The sequence below is a fragment of the Suillus clintonianus genome (assembly GCF_016758775.1).
Source record: "Suillus clintonianus strain FC179 chromosome Unknown DEU56scaffold_133, whole genome shotgun sequence".
In the NCBI taxonomy this organism is placed as follows: domain Eukaryota; kingdom Fungi; phylum Basidiomycota; class Agaricomycetes; order Boletales; family Suillaceae; genus Suillus; species Suillus clintonianus.
Genome location: NW_024539357.1, coordinates 80354 through 100466, shown reverse-complemented (window position 1 = coordinate 100466; position 20113 = coordinate 80354). Strand labels below are relative to the sequence as shown.

General features: G+C 47.4%; 5 protein-coding genes across 5 annotated transcripts; 2 read left to right on the top strand and 3 right to left on the bottom strand.

Moving 5' to 3' along the window:
- Positions 1-1649: 1649 nt before the first annotated feature.
- DEU56DRAFT_747043 (uncharacterized protein) lies at positions 1650-2891 on the bottom strand (the record flags this gene model as incomplete). The annotated part of the gene is made up of 3 exons (XM_041349247.1): positions 1650-1750; positions 1803-1939; positions 2665-2891. Coding segments are annotated over 3 exons (465 nt in total), but the record flags the coding sequence as incomplete, so codon positions are not given.
- A 17-nt stretch (positions 2892-2908) lies between these two features.
- Positions 2909-4277, bottom strand: DEU56DRAFT_873875 (uncharacterized protein; the record flags this gene model as incomplete). Its single annotated transcript, XM_041355900.1, has 6 exons — positions 2909-3148; positions 3198-3539; positions 3586-3611; positions 3657-3791; positions 3840-4054; positions 4102-4277. The coding sequence occupies 6 exons, from the start codon at positions 4275-4277 to the stop codon at positions 2909-2911; spliced, it is 1134 nt and encodes a 377-aa protein (XP_041202628.1).
- A 3828-nt stretch (positions 4278-8105) lies between these two features.
- Positions 8106-9990, bottom strand: DEU56DRAFT_873874 (uncharacterized protein; the record flags this gene model as incomplete). Its single annotated transcript, XM_041355899.1, has 6 exons — positions 8106-8348; positions 8583-8846; positions 8896-9086; positions 9333-9414; positions 9436-9881; positions 9906-9990. 6 exons carry the CDS (start codon positions 9988-9990, stop codon positions 8106-8108), a joined length of 1311 nt encoding a protein of 436 aa, XP_041202627.1.
- A 6552-nt stretch (positions 9991-16542) lies between these two features.
- On the top strand, positions 16543-18390 carry DEU56DRAFT_835812 (uncharacterized protein). Its single transcript, XM_041354764.1, has 4 exons — positions 16543-16757; positions 16812-17377; positions 17434-18266; positions 18323-18390. The coding sequence occupies exons 2-3, from the start codon at positions 16863-16865 to the stop codon at positions 18239-18241; spliced, it is 1323 nt and encodes a 440-aa protein (XP_041202626.1). The 5' UTR covers positions 16543-16757; positions 16812-16862; the 3' UTR covers positions 18242-18266; positions 18323-18390.
- Positions 18391-19457: 1067 nt separating this feature from the next.
- Positions 19458-19855, top strand: DEU56DRAFT_835809 (uncharacterized protein). Its single transcript, XM_041354763.1, has one exon. The coding sequence runs from the start codon at positions 19515-19517 to the stop codon at positions 19848-19850; it is 336 nt and encodes a 111-aa protein (XP_041202625.1). The 5' UTR covers positions 19458-19514; the 3' UTR covers positions 19851-19855.
- Positions 19856-20113: the final 258 nt, after the last annotated feature.

Sequence of the window (20113 nt, the reverse complement as noted above, 5' to 3'; positions counted from 1 at the left end):
AGAACAATTTGTGCAAGAACCAAAGAAGCCTCCCTCGCGGTGGGCTCCAGTGATGTCTTACTACTTGAGGGTCTTATATGTTTTTGTGTAAATGTAGTGACACCACAACTACACTTTGATAAGACAAGAGTTGCCAACTCCTCAAGTACACGGTCAACGAATTTTCTAGTTTTCTCGGTTGATAACGTGTCGTTCGTGGGAGGCTCGACTATACAGTCTGTCGTTGGTTCTTGGAATGGGGTTCGGTTTTGGATGGGATGATAGACCTAGATGATAGGCCTGATACGATGAACTGCGTAGAATAGATGGACTAGACTACGTTGACGAATGGTTTGTCCGAATGGTCCTTGGACAAATATACGAGTGGATGCGCTACACAACACTTGGCTGAAGTGTGTGGATCCTTTGATGAACGAGGGACCTTTGGTATGGAGCAAAGTCCTTGGTGGTGTGGAATTGGGAAGCTGACTAAGCTTTACCCAGACAGATCCTTGCTGACGTAATCAAAGCAAGAATATCTCCTGAAGAGTTCTTTGTCCAAACAGCTCTTGGACAAAAGATATGGGTTGTGTGGGATGCTGACTAAGCTTTTCCCAGACAAATCCTTGCTGACTTAATCAAAGCAAGGAAACAGCAGTTCTAGACCAACAAAGGACTAGAAAAGAAGGTTAGGGTGACTAAATGCCCCTAACAACAGTAAAGATAATACAAGACTAAGATTATATCAAATCTTAGTGTAGTAAGGCTGTCAGTTTCAGCCTGCACTTCAGATGATAGATGTGAAGTGGGAAATCTCCAATATGGGGAGTCTCTCATTTCTCCTCAGAGAATTGAGCCTCCTTATATACATTTGGTGTGGGAAATATCCCAGGAACTGTATAGTACCAAGAAAATAGAAAGAGACACAAATCTCAGAAGAAATAAGGTAGTTGTAGCATAAAATGCAGAATTGAAGTGGAAAGAACACCAAAGGAGGAAAATGACTCATTCTGACTCATTTGACAGCAAATGACATCACTGTGGAGCAGTGTGGAGCATTTGTGGAGCAAAGTGGAGCTGAATGATATCATTGTGGAGCTATGACATCAAATGACATCATTGTGGAGTTATGACATCGAGTGACATCGTCCAAGATCAAATGACTCAATTCTGGAGTCACATGACTTCTCCTAGGGTTAATTACATGTTATGTAAGCTCAGATTGTGGCTGAAGCTCACATAACGTGCACAAATAAAAAAGAACAAGAGAAACAGAAGCAAGAAAGTCAACAAAGATAAACGTAAACAGAAGTAAACGAAACACGAGCTTTCTGCCACTTTTTACTTCTCTTGCCTCAACATAGAGTAATTAGTCTAAAGCGAAAGCTTTTGGACTAGTATACTCTTATCCTATTGAATGTCAATGTATGATCTTCGTTTCATGCATGACACCGGTGGGAATGCTAGTCAGGGCGTTATTGCCGACTTCCTGAGCCACATTCCAATCAGCACTAAATTAGTTAAATATCAGGGCCATGATTATGGTACGCAAACTTTACTCACTGTCATTGAGCAAGCTCGTCGAGAACTTCAACATAGTGTATGCAGAGTTGGTCTCTGACTGGCGGCAGCTTCAATCCATCAAGGTAATCACGTTCGTCTTTGAGAAATTAAGAAAAATCTTCGTCAGTAAGACATAGCTCGGCTTTGATGGCAGTGAGTGTCTGAATAGAATTAAGCGCCTCGCGATAGTGATTCCAAATGTAATTGCCTGACGGAATCAGTGACAAAATCAGGAGACTTAAGTATTAATATTTACTTACTGAGGGTGGCGTACTTGTCAGTATCCCAAAACGAAAAATGTTCTTCGATAGTCTGACGCCGGTGGAATGGACTTGCGTGTCTCGTACTATGAGCAAGCTCGTTTGAGGATGAGAACACGTTGTAGAGAGTGATATCTCTACAGGCTCGTATTCCCTGATTTCTACATCGACCTCATCCCTATCCACAGGTGGGCGCGACTTTCCCGCGACCTTCCGCACCTTCCGCGCACTTCCCGCGCTCGCGCTCAGCGCGCGCTTTCCCGCGCTTCCTCCGATCCATCCATCCATTGTCTATTCGGTCCATAGGTGCGTATTACATACATATATTGGTTTTCTGACAGCTGCTGTCTCCTTACATACATCTGTGACATTCCTCGGCCGCGTTCCCACGCTTCCGCGCTCTTCGGCCGCTTTAGGATGCTTTTCGCTCCCTCTTCGCTAGCTATCCTCTATATCTAACTGGGCTTTCTGACAGAAGGTGGGGACTTAGGCAATCACCCTTAGAAGAGTTCCGCAGTTTGTGCTATGTCTTAGAAAGCATTTATCTATAGCCAGGAGTCATATTCTCCTTCCCTTATCAGTCTATATTCATAATACATTCGCTTGATACCCATTCCTCGCGTCCTACACGATCCTAGACATCCTTCCGCACTTGCGCTCTACGAGCGCCGCGTTCCTGCGCGTTCCGCGCTTTCTGCGCATTTCCCGCGCCCTCCGCATACCTCGCGCGTTCCCGCGCTTCGAGCGCACTTAGTTGCCCGACTTCCACCTGACTCAGCTTCCCCTAGAGGTCGAACATATCGCCCTCACATCAGAGCAGATTCCTCCAAGTCTGTTCGTTGTCCCCACAACGTGTTCACACCCTTCGCCCTCGGTGTGTCCAGTGCCCGGAATGTATATGGGATGCCAGTCGAGCTGGCACTTACGATTATGGGCGTGTCCATGGAACGCGCCCACCATGAGATGAAAGTCTAACTCGCGCGCTCGCGTACCCAAGGAACTGTTGGTCAGTGTCTTCGAAAATGCACAACCACCATTTTTACCATATACGGCAAGGAGCCTCTCAATTATAGCTAGCGGGTATTTTGCTCTATTGTATATTAGCGCTAGTTAAGATGAGCTAAGAAAGAACTCAACAATTCTCCACTTTGTATCATGTCACATGCTAGAACGACGAATCTATGGCGGCACACTGCAATAAATATCCCAGACTCATCAAAAACCGAAAACATTTTTTTGCAAGTATTGGGACCAGCATTGCGCCATCGGTTGACGCAATTGAATGCTGGGGTAGTGCCTTCGGCTGCGATCATTTCATCCTCCCAGTTATCGTCATTCGTGTCCCTCTGCTAAGTATAGTCAGACTATTGTTGCATGTAGAGAGACTTGACTTACTTCTCGTGTTTTAACTTCATCTTTAAACCTGTCTACATGGCAGGTATCAAGCCAATAATCAGACCGTGCCTTACGAGAATCAATGCGTGGGTTCGAGCCGTAAATCGTGGAGTTCCAGCGTTTCAAACTATTGTTCCTGTCGATTGATACGAGCCAATCGAATTGAAGTGCAGGCTCGTCCTCTAACTTATAGAAGCAAGCTGGGCAAGAATTGAGCATGCGCCAGTTCGGTGTGTCATGATTGAGTGCTGCACAATGACGTTGTTTCACACGGTGAAGTATTTCGAGATAGACGTCGTAAGCGGCCGAAAATTGTGCATTGAGGTATGGTCGATAGGGAGTCTATAACAATATTTTAGATCAGTCAAATAATGTAATATACACGTACATCATGCAAAAAACATAAACTTTTCACTTGGGTTTGAATGCTGAAACGGGGACATGATCAATGGATTTGACGGTATGCGGCAAGCGTGCGCAGCGAGATGGCAGCCGTGGGATATAGTGGTGCGCACCCAATGTAACCATGGTAGATTAAGGTCTCATTAGGGTATTTGTGGAAGGGCTGTGATCGTAGTGAAGAGTGGCTTCGCTCTGGAAATGAATTAGCGCACAGAGAATTGGAACTTTCATAGAACGTACTGAAAAGGTCGATTAGTTCCATGTTGGTTAATGAAACACCAGAAGGATTGTCTAGAAGTGGCTCCGCAGACATGTCGTCAAAGGTCAGTAAGCCATCTCCAGAATCCCGGAAACGATAGTCCAGGTAAGCATCCACGAGCAGGTCTATTTGAAGGTGCCAGTGATTTGTTTGGGTTTCTGTACGGTCCTCCCAAGTGCGGGGATCAATATAGTGACTGGTGGATAGTATGAGCAACAATAGACAGATGAAAAAAAAACGTACTAGCCACTAAGGTCTGCTATTTGACCAGCAAGTCCTTCAAACGCCTTGTGCTCCCCACCTGCATGACTAAGTTCCATGCCTTCCTCTCCTGGAGGTGCGGTGTATGGTATTGCTTCAATGTCCATTCCATAGTCAGTCATCATATTCTCCACCAACTGGTGTTCTTCGCTTGACATCTCTGAGAGAGATCAGCATTAGTTAGAAGCAAGTGATAAGAGTAGGAAGATATACCTTGGACTTGAGCCTGACGGCCTGCATCCGCTGTCTCCTTGCGTTGAAGCTGACGGCTAGCTGTGAGGATACGAGTCTGGTGGTGCCGCCCTCGAAAGTCATGCGAGATGATAGACTTTGAAAGACCCTTAAATTTAGAATGACTCCCTGAGCGAGGCATTGGGAGCCGGTAGGATGGTTGGGAACTGTGAGGATGATAAGGCGATGAATTTGTGGGCGTAGGCGAGTAGCTGAGAGCGGAGCGTTGGTGGGTGGGAGACCAGATATCTGAATAGTGCGATCCCCAAGTGATGACTCTGTGGGCGTAGGTGAGTAGCCGAGACTAGAGCATTGGTGGGTGCACAGACCACTTGGGCAGGGGTTGTAGAGGGCGGTGGTTGGCAAGGATAACAAGGTGGGAGGCAGGTTGGTGCGGGCAGCGTGCTGGGGCAGGTGTTGTAGAATGAGATGGGAGGCAGGATGCTGCAAGCAACGTGCTGGGGGCGCAGAGACGACTGTGGTGCTGGGATTTTGGGTGAGGCAGATGAGGCAGATGTTGTAGAGGGCAGTGGTGGCCTTGGTGAACGCTGCTGAGCTGTAGAAGCAGCAGTGTGCAGTGTGCAGCAGTGCAGGGGGTAGGAGGAAGGAGGTGTGAGAACCCGCCAGATCAACCATCATGACCAAGATAGGCGGCGTGTGGGAACTGCCGGAATCAAGCGCGGGGCGGGATAAGGCGGGATATGCGCCAGGCTACAAGTACAGTAGATATATGTAAAGTATCAGAATATTTAGGGCGTGATTTAATGCTGGTGTTGGGATATTACTGTTTTCGATCCTAATTGTAGTTGACGAGGCACGCTATTTCTAAGCCTAATAAGGCTTCCCAATTGGGCTATCCAGGTGGTGTCGCCCCGGTGATGTGTGACCTGTTACCACTCCGAAATTGTTCGGCTCATCAACCCAGGTACCAACCAGCTCTCGTACATTGATGCCGATGGACCCCCAAAACCACTTGAGAAGGCATAACTTCCATTTTGGGCTATTTGGTTCTAATTGTCGTAGATACACATACAAATAAATTATTCTTTGCCCACCGCCACCGCATCATGTCGCTGGTCATTGTTTCAGTCAGCGGGCACATCCTTCCAACACCAAAAATCCATTACGGAAACCCTGCCAGTAGACCTCACTGGGTGTGCCCTCCCAAAAATCCACTATGGAAACCCTGCTTCCAGTAGACTTCACTGGGTGCTTCCCCAAAAATCCTATCTCTACTAACACATATCACGCCATCAAACAATTTAGCGATGTTCATGCCGGCGTATGTGCTCCGCTACGGACACCCTGCTTCCAGTAGCCCTCACTGGGTGTGTCCCCAAAATCCTATCTCTACTCACATATCACGCCATCAAACAATTTAGCAACGTTCACGCCGGCGTATGTGCTCTCTATTTCTAATGAGCTCTACTAACATATATCACACCATCAAACAATTTAGTGACGTTCACGCCGGTGTATGTGCTCTCGTTCATCACGCAGCGTGCACATCGTCAGGAACGTTCATGTGAGTGTTATTAGTGTTAATATTTCTGCAACAAAGTAAATAATTTCAATAGATACATTGTCGAGGCGCATGCTTGCACGAAGCGCTGGTGCCCATGTTGCCCAACAGCGTGCATCAAGTCATGTCGCTGGACCATCTCGTGCGAATATCCCGCGGCCGTCCGAACATCAACAAAACTTACTTGTTGGCTTGTCGATGGGTATGGGAGTAAGCCATTATGACAGTATTGGGTTGTTGGAGATATGCAACGGTTGTGGAAAAATGTTTGCCAGACGTGCATTGAACAAACGTTTTGGAAAGTCATCGAGTCTTGTTCTTATATACCTTTGATATAATGTTTCCGAATGTATATTTGTTCGGTTTCACATCAGTGGCAGAGGTCTTGTGGGGTGTACGGAATCAGGATTTGCTCGTACCTTGTTTTCGCCACAGCTTGGCAGCCGAACGGTGGCGGAGTGGTAACAGGGCATCGCACACTCGTGTCGCCCCAATTGTGGGCCAGGTGAAATTGACGCGGTCCTGCCGCGCCTGCCGCGGTCGTGACGCGCCTGTGACGCGGCACGCTCATGTTCAAACAACATCTTATGTCGCTCGAACTGGATTCCAACAAGTTCCAAGCACTTTGAATATCCTCGTTAATGATCAGCATGTGAGTGTCCGTCTGCGTACAGGCCCTAGACTGCGGTATTCATTTCTCACCATATTTACAGTGCTTGTCTACTAGTGTCACACAGTGCATCTTAGTACCGTAATTTGTCTTGTATTGTCTCTAATTCATTGACCTAATGTTGGTTTACATCAGACACAATGAGTGCAAGTGTTGTCTTGCTAAGTGTCAAGCCTCGACCTCACATTGTCAAGTCTCGCTACTAGTAAGTGTCAAGCCTCGACCTCACCTTGTCAAGTCTAATACAGTCTCTATACTCACGTACTACCATGTTAAGCCCCGACCATGTCATCTCAAGCCTCATTCAGGCTGGGTCAAGCACTGCTCATACCACGACAGGTTTTCCCAATCATCTTCACTCATGTCAACCTTCACTCTTACCTGTGCCGTGTCAACGCCCATTTCATGCTGCGTCAACCATAGCCCATGCCGCGTCGGTGCCGCGTCAACAAAAGTTGTGCCGCATCAAAACTCATCCATGCCACGTCAGTGCTGCGACTCTGGCTAAGATATGGCTGACCACTCAATTATAGTGTTGACAAAGGAGCTTTGGCTCGTCTCGGGAAGTATTGGTATCCTGTTCAGCTATGGTGCAGTTCACCTATGCGCCGCTACTTTAGTGCAAAATTTCCAGCGTCGTGAAAAAAAGTCCTAGGATTTTTCTATCTTGTAAAAATGCTTAGCTTACTGATAGAAACATATTGTCAAGACCGATTTCGCATAGTGTTAAATTTGAGCAAGAAAAATTTTTGGACATGACCCAAATTGTTACGACAACGGTCGTAGTCGGACTGGGATGGGTAAGCGAAGGACGACGGTCCTAAGCTATCGTGTCGTGTATCGGTTGAACGTCAATATACCTGGTAGCCTAAGCCGTCAGGTTGTGACAGAACGGAAGGGGAGGTAAGCTTCTAAGGCAGCGGCCGAAGAAGGGTTTCGTGTTCGACGGTTAAGTCTAGACGAGGGATCGGTATCGACTCAAAGACAAACGGTCTAAGAGAAGATGTATCGGACTCAAGGATAGCGATCCAAGAGTATAGAGGGTTCGTGATCAGACTCAAGAGAGTTAACTCAAGAGAATATACAAGTCAAGGTAAAACCCAGTAGAATCAAGTTAAGGAATAATAGTACAAGTGGATCGACTATATATAGGTAGGGATCACAGTGTTCAGGGCAGGTCAGGTAATCGTACAAGAGTCAGGAAAGATATATCGGGTAGGCAAGAGGAGGCAGGAGTCCATGAGGTCAGGGTCAGGGTTCAGTGGGAATCATCAAGGGAAAAGGAAGTAAGGCCATGAGGCCATAGATCAAGGGTCCAAAAGGAAGCGTCTAGCTTCTGTCAGGGTCGGCGGGGATCAGGAAGTAAGGGAAGTATCTAGCTTCTTGTCACAGAAGGTCAGGACCAGCGGGGATCAGGAGGTGTGCATCAAGCATCATGGTGAGTCGTGAAGAGGTGAAGGTGTGACGTCGTGACGGGGTGAAGAGGTGAAAGGGTCAGAAAAAGATAGGGGTGCCATGTTACTGTAACACAAATTGGCGGTGAGGGCTACGGTACCAGTAAAATCAGTCGAAAAGACACGCAAGAGTCTCCGGAACACGTCTATGAGATTTGTACTTCCTTGAACTGAACTCCTTGACCTGCAACTGTGCTGTTTTCGTCTCCAGACCCGACCGGTAAGCACTCATCCACCTGTGCATCCGATGTTCCCATAAACGGATTGTACTGAGACGTACGGAAGCCATAGCCTTCGGCAAGTTGGTCTTGAGCGTTTCGAAGGTGTAATCGCAGTTCTCGCGCAGATACCTCTTTACTGCCCCCCAAAAAAACTCAATAAAATTGAGCTTGCAGTGGTATTTTGGCAAGAAGATGCACAAGTGACCAGCAGCCTCAATGACATCTTGCACAAGTGGTTTCTGCTCGGCGAAATCTGGTTGAAGTTCGAGAATTCGTTTGAGGCAGCAGTTTGTCGCCTCGTCAGGACACTTTGATTGGCACCTGCCTCGATGTCTCCCCTGCAAAAGACCACGTTCCTGGAGAACAGCCTTGATGCCCTTCGGTTCGTTTGGGTGATCATGGTGATCGGAGGGAAACATCATGGGCTGAATAACTTTTTGCCCACCAGCATCAATGAACCAACCATCTTTCATCTGTGCCTGCTTGCCCCCCGGATTTATATTCATGTGTGAGATCAGCAACGCATCGTCGGCATATGCTGAGTGTCCCTGAGAATTATCGATGAGGAACAATGCCTGGTAACCAGGTCCGTGAGCACGTTCGAATGCTGGAATTATTTTGTTGCGGAGCTTCCCCTGTTTTCAGTTTCATGCATGATATCTGAACAACGACACCCACCTGCGCAACAAACATTTCCCCATTCCAGTATCTGTCGTAATTTTTGCCATACTCAATGGTGTGTGCTGCTTCCTCGAGATGTCCAACAGTCGAGCAAATGATACTACTCTGATGCAATCCTCGACCCGCTCCTTTCTTTCTCAGCTTGTGCTCGCCATCCGGCACCCAGCTCATTGACTGTCCATTGTTTGCTTGAGTGGTCATCTCGTCATGTGCACAAATGACGAGCCGTGTTTCGACGAAATTGGAAGGAGGGATATCAGACTCCTTCTCGACATCTCTGACAACATATCGAACAAGACGACGCTCGTGTTCCATCATTGCAGGAAGAAAGACATTTTGTCGATATTCAACAACATCTGGTCGATCATGGCCGTCAAAATACAGCCCTTTCTTGTATGCCATGAACCGAAATCCTTCAAGACGGAGCCAGCAACGGGCTGTGCTCAATGATACCCCACGCCCAACCTTCATGTGGATACGAGGAAAGAGCTCAAGCTCGATGTATCTCTTCAGCCCCTGGGGCATTTCAGTCTGTACAAGCCCCTCGAGATATTTCGTTGCTTCGGTATGGAGAAGTTCGTTATTGGTGAATTTCGCCAGCTTCTGAGGGTCCATTGACCATTTGTTTGAGCGCATGAATGTGCGGAGCTCGGATGCGATTGCAGGGTCATCAAGGAGTGACGAAATCTTGGCATGCCGTCCCCATTGTGAAACTGGAAGCATTCTTGTTCGCATCCACTCACGAGTCCACCCACGAACCTGGCGTCCTCCCCACTTTGCAGCAAACCCATTGGTCTCTGCAGCCATTTCGGAGGCCACCTTGAAACTATGCTTGTTCTTGACCACAAGCATTAAGTGAACCTCGATAGTATGTGCACGACGTGCCTGTAAACCACGTGGACCCCCAGCAAACACCGTCTTTTTCGACTTCAAATGCTTTGTGATATCTTTGTATGCGTGCTCCAGCTCAGCTTGTTTTGCAGCTTGCTTTTGTTTTCACTGCTCACGATATGGAACCTCGAGTTTTTGGCGTTTCCGAGGTAGTGCCGAGGAAACACGACTGGTGCCATCACGATCATCACTGTGATCCATGTTGGTGTTGCTATCCCCGTCATCTTCATCACTCGAGAAATCAGAAAGGAAGCCCAGCAAGCTTGGAACATATTGCGTGGCGCCGGGGCACGCTGCCTGATTGTGCACTGGTGCTATTTTCTTTTGCACTGGCTTTTGTGCAGCACCCTTTTGTGTAAATGCACGCATCATGCTGATTTGTGGATCGGTACTGAACAGCCACACCAGTAAGTGTTCTGATCTGATGGGGTTTTTTACTGAAGAGTCCTGCTCACCTTGTCTTTGCATATTCACGAAAATCCCCTCGAGCACGAGCATCGTGCAGTCGGCGCTCCTGCGTGCGCTTGGAGTGTCCATCATATCCTAATCCTCAGCTTCTCTCAGCTTTCTTCCAGTTCTCGCTCGTCTTGGGTCCAGCCACCTTCTGATAAGGTGTGGGTTCTGCCAGTGAGGTAACCTCGTCTCTCAACTGCGCCAAACTACTTTCGAGCTCTTCGCCCGCCAGCTCAACAACACTCTCTCCGCTATCTGATTCTGAGTCCCAATCGATCTCAAATTCTGAGTCACTGTCGGGGTCAGGCAACGAGCAGTGAACACCACCAGTAAACCCGCAATCGAAGTTGTTGTTGTTGTCGTCGTCACCGTTGTCGGGCTCCCACACCACTTGAATTTGTCGGGCGAGTCTCGCGCGAGCAGCTGCCAATTTGTGGTACTTGCGAACCATTGTTTAAAGGTTGAAATAATTAACTTTAGCCTGTACATAGTACTACACTTGTCTGTCGCGACTCGCAATCCGACACCTTGTACACTAGCATCGAAGTTGTGGTCGCTGCCGCACCTACCATTTTTAGCAATGAGATTAGAGTTGGAAATTTTGGCCCTCAATTTGGCGGTCGCCCCAAAGTAGCGGCGCATAGGTGAACTGCACCATAATTCAGTCCTATGTTAATTGTTGATGTGCTCCACAGACTTGGAGGGTCCAGAGAGGGAGGAAAAGAAAATGGTCATTGGTTGATGTAGCTAGTAGTACATGTCCCTATGACGAAAAAAAAATCACAAAGGAATGGTCATGAGCCCGTCCAACTTGATGTGGGAGTCGAATGCAGAACATATAGGAATGCCTGCATTGGCGTGTCAGTGGCCGCGTCAAGGCTCGTTGGTGCTGTGTCACAACCGCGGCAGGCGTGGCAGGACCACATCAAAATAGCCACGCCCCCCAATTGTCCATGTCACATTTCGCGTCTCTGTCATAGTCCGCCTGGCAACACCCCACTGCAACCAACTAGCCCTGCTCCTTGCATCTCCGAGCTCTTCATGGCCCTACCGTCTACGTACAGGCTATACTGTCCTATTTATGCATGATATAACTAGGATTGTAGTACTGTAGTCATGCATGTTTTTACTGTAGCGAGCCCTTAGTAGAATCACAGATAGAACATGCACGCTACCATGCATGGCGTGAAGCACAAATGTGAAGCGCCAATCATGCACGCTACATACTGATACCATGCATGACATGGTGCGTGCCATGTTTATTACATTACTCAATTTGAACAGCGCTGCACCTCGTTCGGCATACCTGCGCAGCGCTGTTACAGCGGTATTCCGCCTTTGCATCCCGCCGTCACGTCAACCACCCGCCCTGGATTCATTTTTATATGCAGCACCTCAGCATCTCTTTCGGCGTTTATTCTTGCATTCTGAGCCTTTGTATACTACTGCTCTCCGCTTGCCATTAGTCTGGTGTCTTGGCAATGCTCGCTGCTCAACACTCATCACTCTGGCGGCCAGGTCTCAGGCTTTATTCCCGCCCCTTCGCTTACCATCCCACACTTGCTGTTGCTATCCTGCTATATCCTGTTGCTGCCCTCCCAGGCTGACCTGCTGCCGCATTCACGCCGCACCCACTGCATGAAGCATTGAAAAAATGCTAGTTTCACAATGCCCACTTCAAGTTCTCCGCCACTGGGAGTACTCCAATCGATACTGATGACTCTATGCTGAATGGTAGGTCTTAAATATATGTATTGTCCAGAACCACGCTAATGATATTCTATGCTCGCTCCACTCTTCCGAACCCTCGGTCATACCACTCTGCCCATCTCTCACACTCACTGGCACTTGTACATTCTGCCACCCCGCTGTTAGTTCCGCCCTGTACATACTCCGGTACCATACCTACACCTTATTATGGCTTCTCGCACCGTCTCCATGCTCTCGCGCCTGCCTGCTACCATGCTGTCACACTCTTAGACTTTAGTCCCATGTTTATCTTTGTATTGTGAATGGGAGTGGTTCAAATTCACGCAAATTGATTTGTTTTATTCTACCTGAACTTAGTAGTGGCCGCAATTTGAGATGCTCTAAAGTTATTATGATATTTTGATAAATCTCCCAAGAACATGAGCCAGTCAGACAACATATGATATTGTGCACTACCTACATGGTGTCTCACGGACAAAAACACTCAGTACATTCAGGTCTCGAGTTCACTGGACTTGTGAATATCATAATGTGAATTGTTCTTTCAAGGTATCCCTGACCCATCCGATAGGTAAACAGTCGCGCGACTCACTACTGATACATGTGCTTACATGTACTAGTACAATTAACTCGGATTACTCAATTTATATTTTGTGAGTGCTGTTGTACACTCGTCTAAGGTGCGTGTGGGATGTATCGAAAGCTGTAAAGTCGGTGAATAACAGTGGGACCTCTAATATGTCAGGAACTCAACAAATCATTGTGTTTTCTCGTTTCCAAGCTTCTTAGGATTTTTATTTGCATCATGATTGGCTGCGGCTTACAATGGTTCAACATCTCACGTGATCACGCAGCGCACAACAAACAAACTAAAGCCTTGGTCTGCCCTCTTCCACAGCTTCTATGATGAGGTGAGCAACCAGGAGATTATTAGCACAGATGCTGATGGAGAGGGATGAGAAGTTGGGATGGTTCACGATGTCTGGTTGGCCCCGCTTGTTGAAGTGTTTTACCTGGAGTTGCAGGCATAGGCAGGCATGCAGTACTACATGCCATTGTCTCGCTGTTCTTCCTGCAATCTCCCGTTGTCTCGGCACTCGCTACGTCTGATGTTTTCCACCTTTGAAACGACACCACTCCCATTTGGCAGGCTCTCACAGCAAGCACAGCCAAAGGTGTCATGGAACATTCACAGCGGTACTCAAACAGGGCCGCGTAGTTCCTGCAGCAGCTCTTGCCCATCCATAGGTCAAGTTCTACTTATTTTTTTGAAGCTGCCTTGATTTATACCCTCTCGTTGGTGCTTTGTTTAGAACTGTGCAAGGCTCGCACACACGCACGACGAGATGGGAAGAAGCGGTCGACTTTTCGAAGGAGGGACAATAGCAGGACATCAATTTATTGGACTGGCAGGCAAATTGGTCGTAGAGTCGGCGACAGTGCCACGACTTGGTGAACTGACCTCCTGTTCGCTCCATGTCCGATTCTCCCACTGACAGAACTCCCTCAATTGTACACGCCCCAGCACATATTTTTGATATTTGTAGCTTTTATTTACGCTCTATCTTTGTAACACTGTGCATATCAACCAATGAAGTTGTTCTTTTAACCATCCTCTTCATAGAACAAAAAGTCTGCAACAAAATGCCCCAAAAACAAGCGAGAATGATATGCTTGCCGTCGTGCACAGTGAGCAGGAGGGGCGGGATTGCCACCGTGGTGCGCCGCCAGGCACGAATCCAAACCGACGCATGTATAGATTAGATCATGCATGGCCGTGGCTGATATATGCACCAATTGCCATGCATGACTGCGGTCATCATGCACGACCTACTTAAGGCAGGGACTCATATAATACTGCAAGATTATATGTACACCATGCATGAATTACATACTAGGATAGCAGTAGAACATGCATGAGGTCTGAACTACAGTAACAGTAATATCATGCATAACTACCACAGCATCAGGTGCTACGTACGGGTTTAAGGCTTTGCCATCCCTCCAGCTGTTGGGTAGGTGACTAACATCTTCTCCTGCTTCCTCAGAAAGCAATGTCTTCTGGTGGAGAAAGGGAGTCACAGACTCTCGTGAGCACGAGGAGAGACGATAAAAACTGCTTTCCACAGGCTGCGGGGCAAGTCCAATGCGTGGATCGAGTCATTCTCACTTCAATCGGTCATGCGAGCCATTAGCACAAGTGTGAAATGTACCGGTGGTGTGAAAGGTACCGGTAGTACACTGTATCTCTTCTTCAACTCTTCTTTGCTTCGTGCTTGAAAATTCTCCGTACTCAAGGACTCTTAGTCGTACATCAATCCATGCATCAATCTTGGCGTCCGTGGCAAACTTAGTAGGTATTTCTGGCAGATAGTCCATATCTATTGAAGTTCGAGTTAGAAGTTAACAATAGGAAAGCTATGGAAAGCGGGAGTGATCAGCTTCGCGAGAGTGATCAGCTGGAGACTAAAATGGCATTTGTTTGGCTCTTCTCCCGCCAGACCCCAGATCACCCATAGCCCATATATGCGGCTGTGCGTACCCGTCTACAATCAATGTTAATAATTCTGCAAATGGGCTGGCCCAGCCGGGACAGGCTGCACGTGCCAGGATGCAGTGGATACCAAAAACGACACCGAGCCTGCTCAGGTGTCTCACCAAGATATTCCTGGGGGCGCTTTCGCTTCTGATCTTGCAGATGTTTACTATAGCCAGCGGTTGGAGTCTCCTAACCCTGACCACAACCACGTTATTATCACATCGCACACCAGGACCCAGTCCCTTGCTTCCACCAACTCCAACTCCAGCCCCAGATACGACCATTCATCGAAATCGAACGAATCTCTAGACGTCGACGTATGGATACCGACTGACCTGGTGCGCAGATATGTTCTCCCAAATCACCAACTTTTCACCGTAGCCGAGCAGTCACCTTCCAACGTTGCTCAACTCCATCAGTGAACCCGTGAGGAAAGTAGAAGGCCATACATTACAATATATAGTACATAATCACGAGAATTAGCATAATTCTGCTATGGACAATTACATTGTTATGTTTGGCCTTATAGAGGTAAGATGCTTGCCTGATTTTCCTACAAATTTTTATGATCGAGAGAAGCGCGTGATTTTGCTCAAACTCCAAAGGCATCAAATAATTGACCCGAAATTATAAAGGTTTACAAAGCTTTGTCTAACCGTCAAATTTATATGGTACCTGTCAGATTGATACTACCCGGAGTAAGTTAGACAGAACTACCAAAAGCGCCAGCATGACAGATTGCCTGCAACTACCTGCCATTTTATCACCAGCACCAGATAATTCTCAACCTCAAACACTCATTTTGTGAAGAAAATCAATTTTATTTATATTGAAATACATATGTAGTTACAGGACACAAAAAGAAACAGGGAAATATAGTGGAGAGGGAATATCACAAGAGGGAGAGACTAAGGCCAGCAAGGAACCATGAGGAAAGGCCAGGGAAGGAGCACCACGAACGGCCAGGAAAGGCCAGGGAGGGACCACCACGAACGGCCAGGAAGGAACCACCAGGAAAGGCCAGGGAGAAACCACGAACGGCCGGGAAGGAACCAGGAGGAAAGGTCAGGGAGGGACCACCACGAACAGGAGGAACCACAAGCAAACAGCAGATGCTGAGCTCGAGTCTCGAGAGGTGGTGGTTGTAGGGCCACCACGAACAGGAGGAACCACAAGCAAACAGCAGATGCTGAGCTCGAGTCTCAAGAGGTGGTGGTTGTAGCTATAGCGGTGAAACAAGCTTGAAAGGAACTTAGCGTGAAAATTTCCGTCTTGCACAAACAATGACAAACCAATTTCAACCACTTGCGGTAGTCACATGATTTGAGGTTGTCCGATAATACTACAGTAAGATTTGAGGCTGAGGTGATGGTCACGTGCATGATCTTAGATGACATTGTAATTCACGCAATATCTGAATCTACTTGTAAGTCAAATATAAATGAAGGAATATGATGTTGCTCACCAAACATTACCTAATTACACGAATTCATGACCTCGTCGGAAATTCTCATAAGAATATATTTTAGGTTTCAAGTGCTAACGGTGCTTTCCACGATAAAGTCTTATATCACCTTATATCACTTTGTAGTTTAAAACATAAATTAAGGGATATGGTATGAGTCAACAAGTATGACTTAACGATGCTACTGCACATTGATCTCTGCGACGGCGCTATGTCGTTATCTTGTCGCGAACTCCTGATGGTAAAATGAATTTTCAGACATCTATTGCTATGTACTGATCACTAATATTTCTTGCCGTATACATAGGTTTATTCAGCGGTAGCAAAATTATTTCACACTATATTTCTCACAGCTACCATATCACGGACTCCTCAATTCTCTGATGTCCTTGCGCTCTTCTCACACGACAATGTTCCGCCTGTCTTACGACGAAGATCAGGCGAACTTGGGGAGGTCATCAAGTCTACTGTAGAACGAGTGACATCTTCAGGAGTTGCTGTTGAGGCCGTCATGGTTATAGTCTACAGACGTCGAAATAGTCAACTCGGCTATCTTTGACGGATTGGCGATCTAGTAGGGATAAGCTTATCCCAACGAAATGTATACATAAAACGGACATCATCAGACATAGCACAACTTGTAACTAAACTATATGTATTTCTAACGCGCATGTTTTTTTTGGCATTCTTGGCCTGCTTCACCTTCGGTACCCCGGAGCAGATGAAGACAAAACAAAACGACACAACAGACAACGGGTACAGGTATGCCCGAAGGGCCCTTGCGAATCTAAAATTGTGTGACTGCTTTGTGACTCGTGAGTATCCGAGCAAAAAAAGACTCTCGATTTCACTGACCTGCTGGACGCCTAATTAGCGCCCGGTCTTCTGCCAGAGGCCCAAGCATTGATGGTGAAGGGCAACTTGAAGCGAACGAGGGAGGACCAAGATCCTGATGACGGTCAGCACGAACACCGCACACACGCTCGACGCTGTTTCCTTACATCACTCCAATTATTTTCAGAGCAGATACCAACCCACCGGAACAAAATTTTAAGGCATAATGATCGACCTTCAGCTTCCGTTGCAATTGACAGCGCTGTTGAAAAAGATACCAAAAGCGATGATGTTGAAATTGTAGATTCTCGTCCACACACTTTACGTCCAGCACCGCTGGGCGGCACCCACGGAAATACTATCAACTCTTTGCTTGACCTAACTTCTTTGTGCTCTCAGGACGACATATCTGCACGCTTTGACTCCATATCAAGCGCTTTATTGTCTGAATATTATCTTTCAGTCATTCATGGCGGCTCTCAGACGGACTATGAAATCCTCGAACTAGAATTCTACTTCCAGAAGTCAGCCTGTCACGAGGACCCATTCACCCATGGAAGTGCAGAGCAGGAGCGCAGCGGGCAGTGGTGAGAAATTACTCATGAGTTGTCGTATAAGAAATGGTTCAAATCGGCTCTCACAGGTATTTTCATCGTGCACCAAAACGCTCAAACACATCCCAAGCCAATCTTGCTGCCACTGTAGCAGGAGGTTATCGGGGCGGCACCCGTAAAGGCCTTGATTTGACATTTGGTGGTCCCGTATGCACTCAAGCGTCTTCTAGCATGGAGCCTTACATCACATCAGCAATATTGCGAGGCGGTGCTCTTCTGCGCACCATACGTCGATATCATGACCAAAAGGTCATCTCAGGACCCTCACTTCTCGTCGATGAGATTTTGCGCGTGTGCAGTGCTTCGAACATCAACGAGCTTGTGTCTGCTAAATGGCAAGGCGACATTTCTGCCCTCTCAGCCCCGAGCCAACCAAGAAGCATTTATATGTACTTGCGCAAGCGACCTGCATCGAGCCTTGCGACTTCGCCCGTGTTCCGTTCTCCACGCATTGGACTTGATCTTTCTAACCCAGAAACCAAAGCCAGCCCAACACATCCACGAGTTATCTTTGTCGGCAAATTGTATCGGTACTTCACTTATCCAGAGCTCCTCGTTATCAACGGACGCACGCAAACATTCGTAGGACTATACCTGGCTCTTGTCGAAGGAAAGGAGTACGAGCCTGGCTCACTCAAGTTCCGCAACGAACTGAACAAGCTGACGGGGATCAAGGACACGACTCTTGCCAAGTATTTTTCGGACTATCAGCTCGGATACGAGAAAGGGAAGTTGGCAAACTTCGTTGGGGCTCATGGAAAAGGTGTCTTAGCGTCGGCGTCTGCATATCTTAGGATGATGGGTACGCTCGCAATGGTCCTGCACGAGGCTCCATGAAACGATTGTATATATTCAGGTACCTGTAAGTGCTGCCTTAAGTGCTGCTCTAGTGCTACAGCTCACAAAGTATTTCTGAAGTAAAAGGAGAATATGTTAAATAAATAATGAATGAACGGGATTGGGCCACATGCTAAAACAACATGCTCATCTGGGAGCGAAATCAGCTTGGTGAGACACCTGAGCAGGCTCCGAGTCAAGATCGTAGCCGGTGTCGTTTTTGGTATCCACTGCATCCTGGCACGTGCAGCCTGTCCCGGCTGGGCCGCTGAGCCCATTTGCAGAATTATTAACATTGATTGTAGACGGGTACGCACAGCCGCATATATGGGCTACGTTCTGTGGGTGATCTGGGGTCTGACAGGAGAAGAGCCAAACAAATGCCATTTTAGTCTCCAGCTGATCACTCTCGCGAAGCCGATCACTCCCGCTTTCCATAGAAAGCTGCCTCCTTAAATACTGTTTTATCCCGTCTCCCAAGGCGTCTCCACATGCTGCTGCTGTCAGGGAAGCTATGAGTGCTGCCGTGCATAAATATCCCTTGCTTAAAGTTTCAAAAGGAAGGGGTTGATTGTGATGCCTTCATACTAAGAACGTGGAGGGATGGAGGATGAAAAAGACGCATGCGGGGGAGATATCACTGTTGGCGCTATTTGAAATAACACTCACCGCATCTTTCTTTCCCTGCTGTCCCCCATCGGCGCATCATGCTACAACTGCGCGCGCAACAGGTGAATCAGCGGGTAAGTATGCACCTCCCAAGAACTTGTAGCTTTCATTCTTTGGGAACCACTCTGCCTTGCGAGTTGAACATGGAAGCAGAGGATGAAAAGGTGCAAGTTGTGGAGGTCGACGACGCGTCAGATGAAAACGAGAATGAAGAACCGTGTCGTGGGGGTGAGGAACGACGGGTATTGGTGGAGCGGCGCGAGGTAGGATTGTTAAATCTTGATAGTTAGACTTGTTTGATCAATTGGGTATATTGGATGGTGCGGATAATGAGTATGACTGTAGGTTGGCGGAAGGAGCAGCGGTATTCGTCATGAAGTGTTGTAGTTTTGATGCGGACGCCCCAGTACTAGTGTGCTGAAGTTCATTCCTTGGTTGTGGGTTTGAATGAACAGATGAGTTGAGAACAGCGCTCAGAGCTGAGTCTAAGTTCTTCCAATCACCATACGTGAATGCAGGTCTGCTCGTGTGAAAATTGGGCGTTGGGCAAGCAAAACCGCTTGTCTATAACTCTCATTATACATACATCATCAACGTAGAACTGATGCATAAAGCTCTACTTGTCTCGGAAGTTCTCATGGAGATATTCTCCCATTTGACCCAATCGATGTCACTCGATTCATCAACCATCATGATGTCCCTGGACCGGAAATCCCTTGCAGCGCTTGCAAGGACATCCAAAACCTTGCACGAACCCGCAATGGATTTGCTTTGGGCCAAGTTGTATGGGATAGAACCACTGCTAGGTTGTGTAACGAGGCTACATCCAATCGTATATCGTACCGATGGTCAAAGGGTCAGTGCGGATTCTGCCCATTTCATTTCATTCATTTGCAGGCTCACCCCCGACCATCTAAATGTAGTACTACCGTCGGTTTGAATGCGTCGAACCATTATCTGAGCATGAAGCCCGTCTATTTCTGCATCATGCCTCTCGTGTTCGCTCATTGAAAATACGGACCGACGACCCTTTGCACCTTCTCTCAGTCCTTCCGATCGAGACATGCATGTTCCCGAGATTGCTGTCGTTATCAACGGATCGCGATCCAAATAGATACTTGCATCTCTTCCTATCCCCCACGCTACGTTGTTGCGACTTGCCCGTCGTTCATCCGGAATTGAAATCTGTTGCGACCCGTTGTG

Bases quoted from the DNA above. Each gene is read 5' to 3' on its own strand.
- DEU56DRAFT_835812 (XM_041354764.1), top strand. From the start codon at position 16,863: ATGGTGAAGGGCAACTTGAAGCGAACGAGGGAGGACCAAGATCCTGAT. The intron at 17,378-17,433 runs GTGAGAAATTAC...CGGCTCTCACAG, and splicing joins CAGGAGCGCAGCGGGCAGTG to GTATTTTCATCGTGCACCAA.
- DEU56DRAFT_835809 (XM_041354763.1), top strand. From the start codon at position 19,515: ATGCATAAAGCTCTACTTGTCTCGGAAGTTCTCATGGAGATATTCTCC.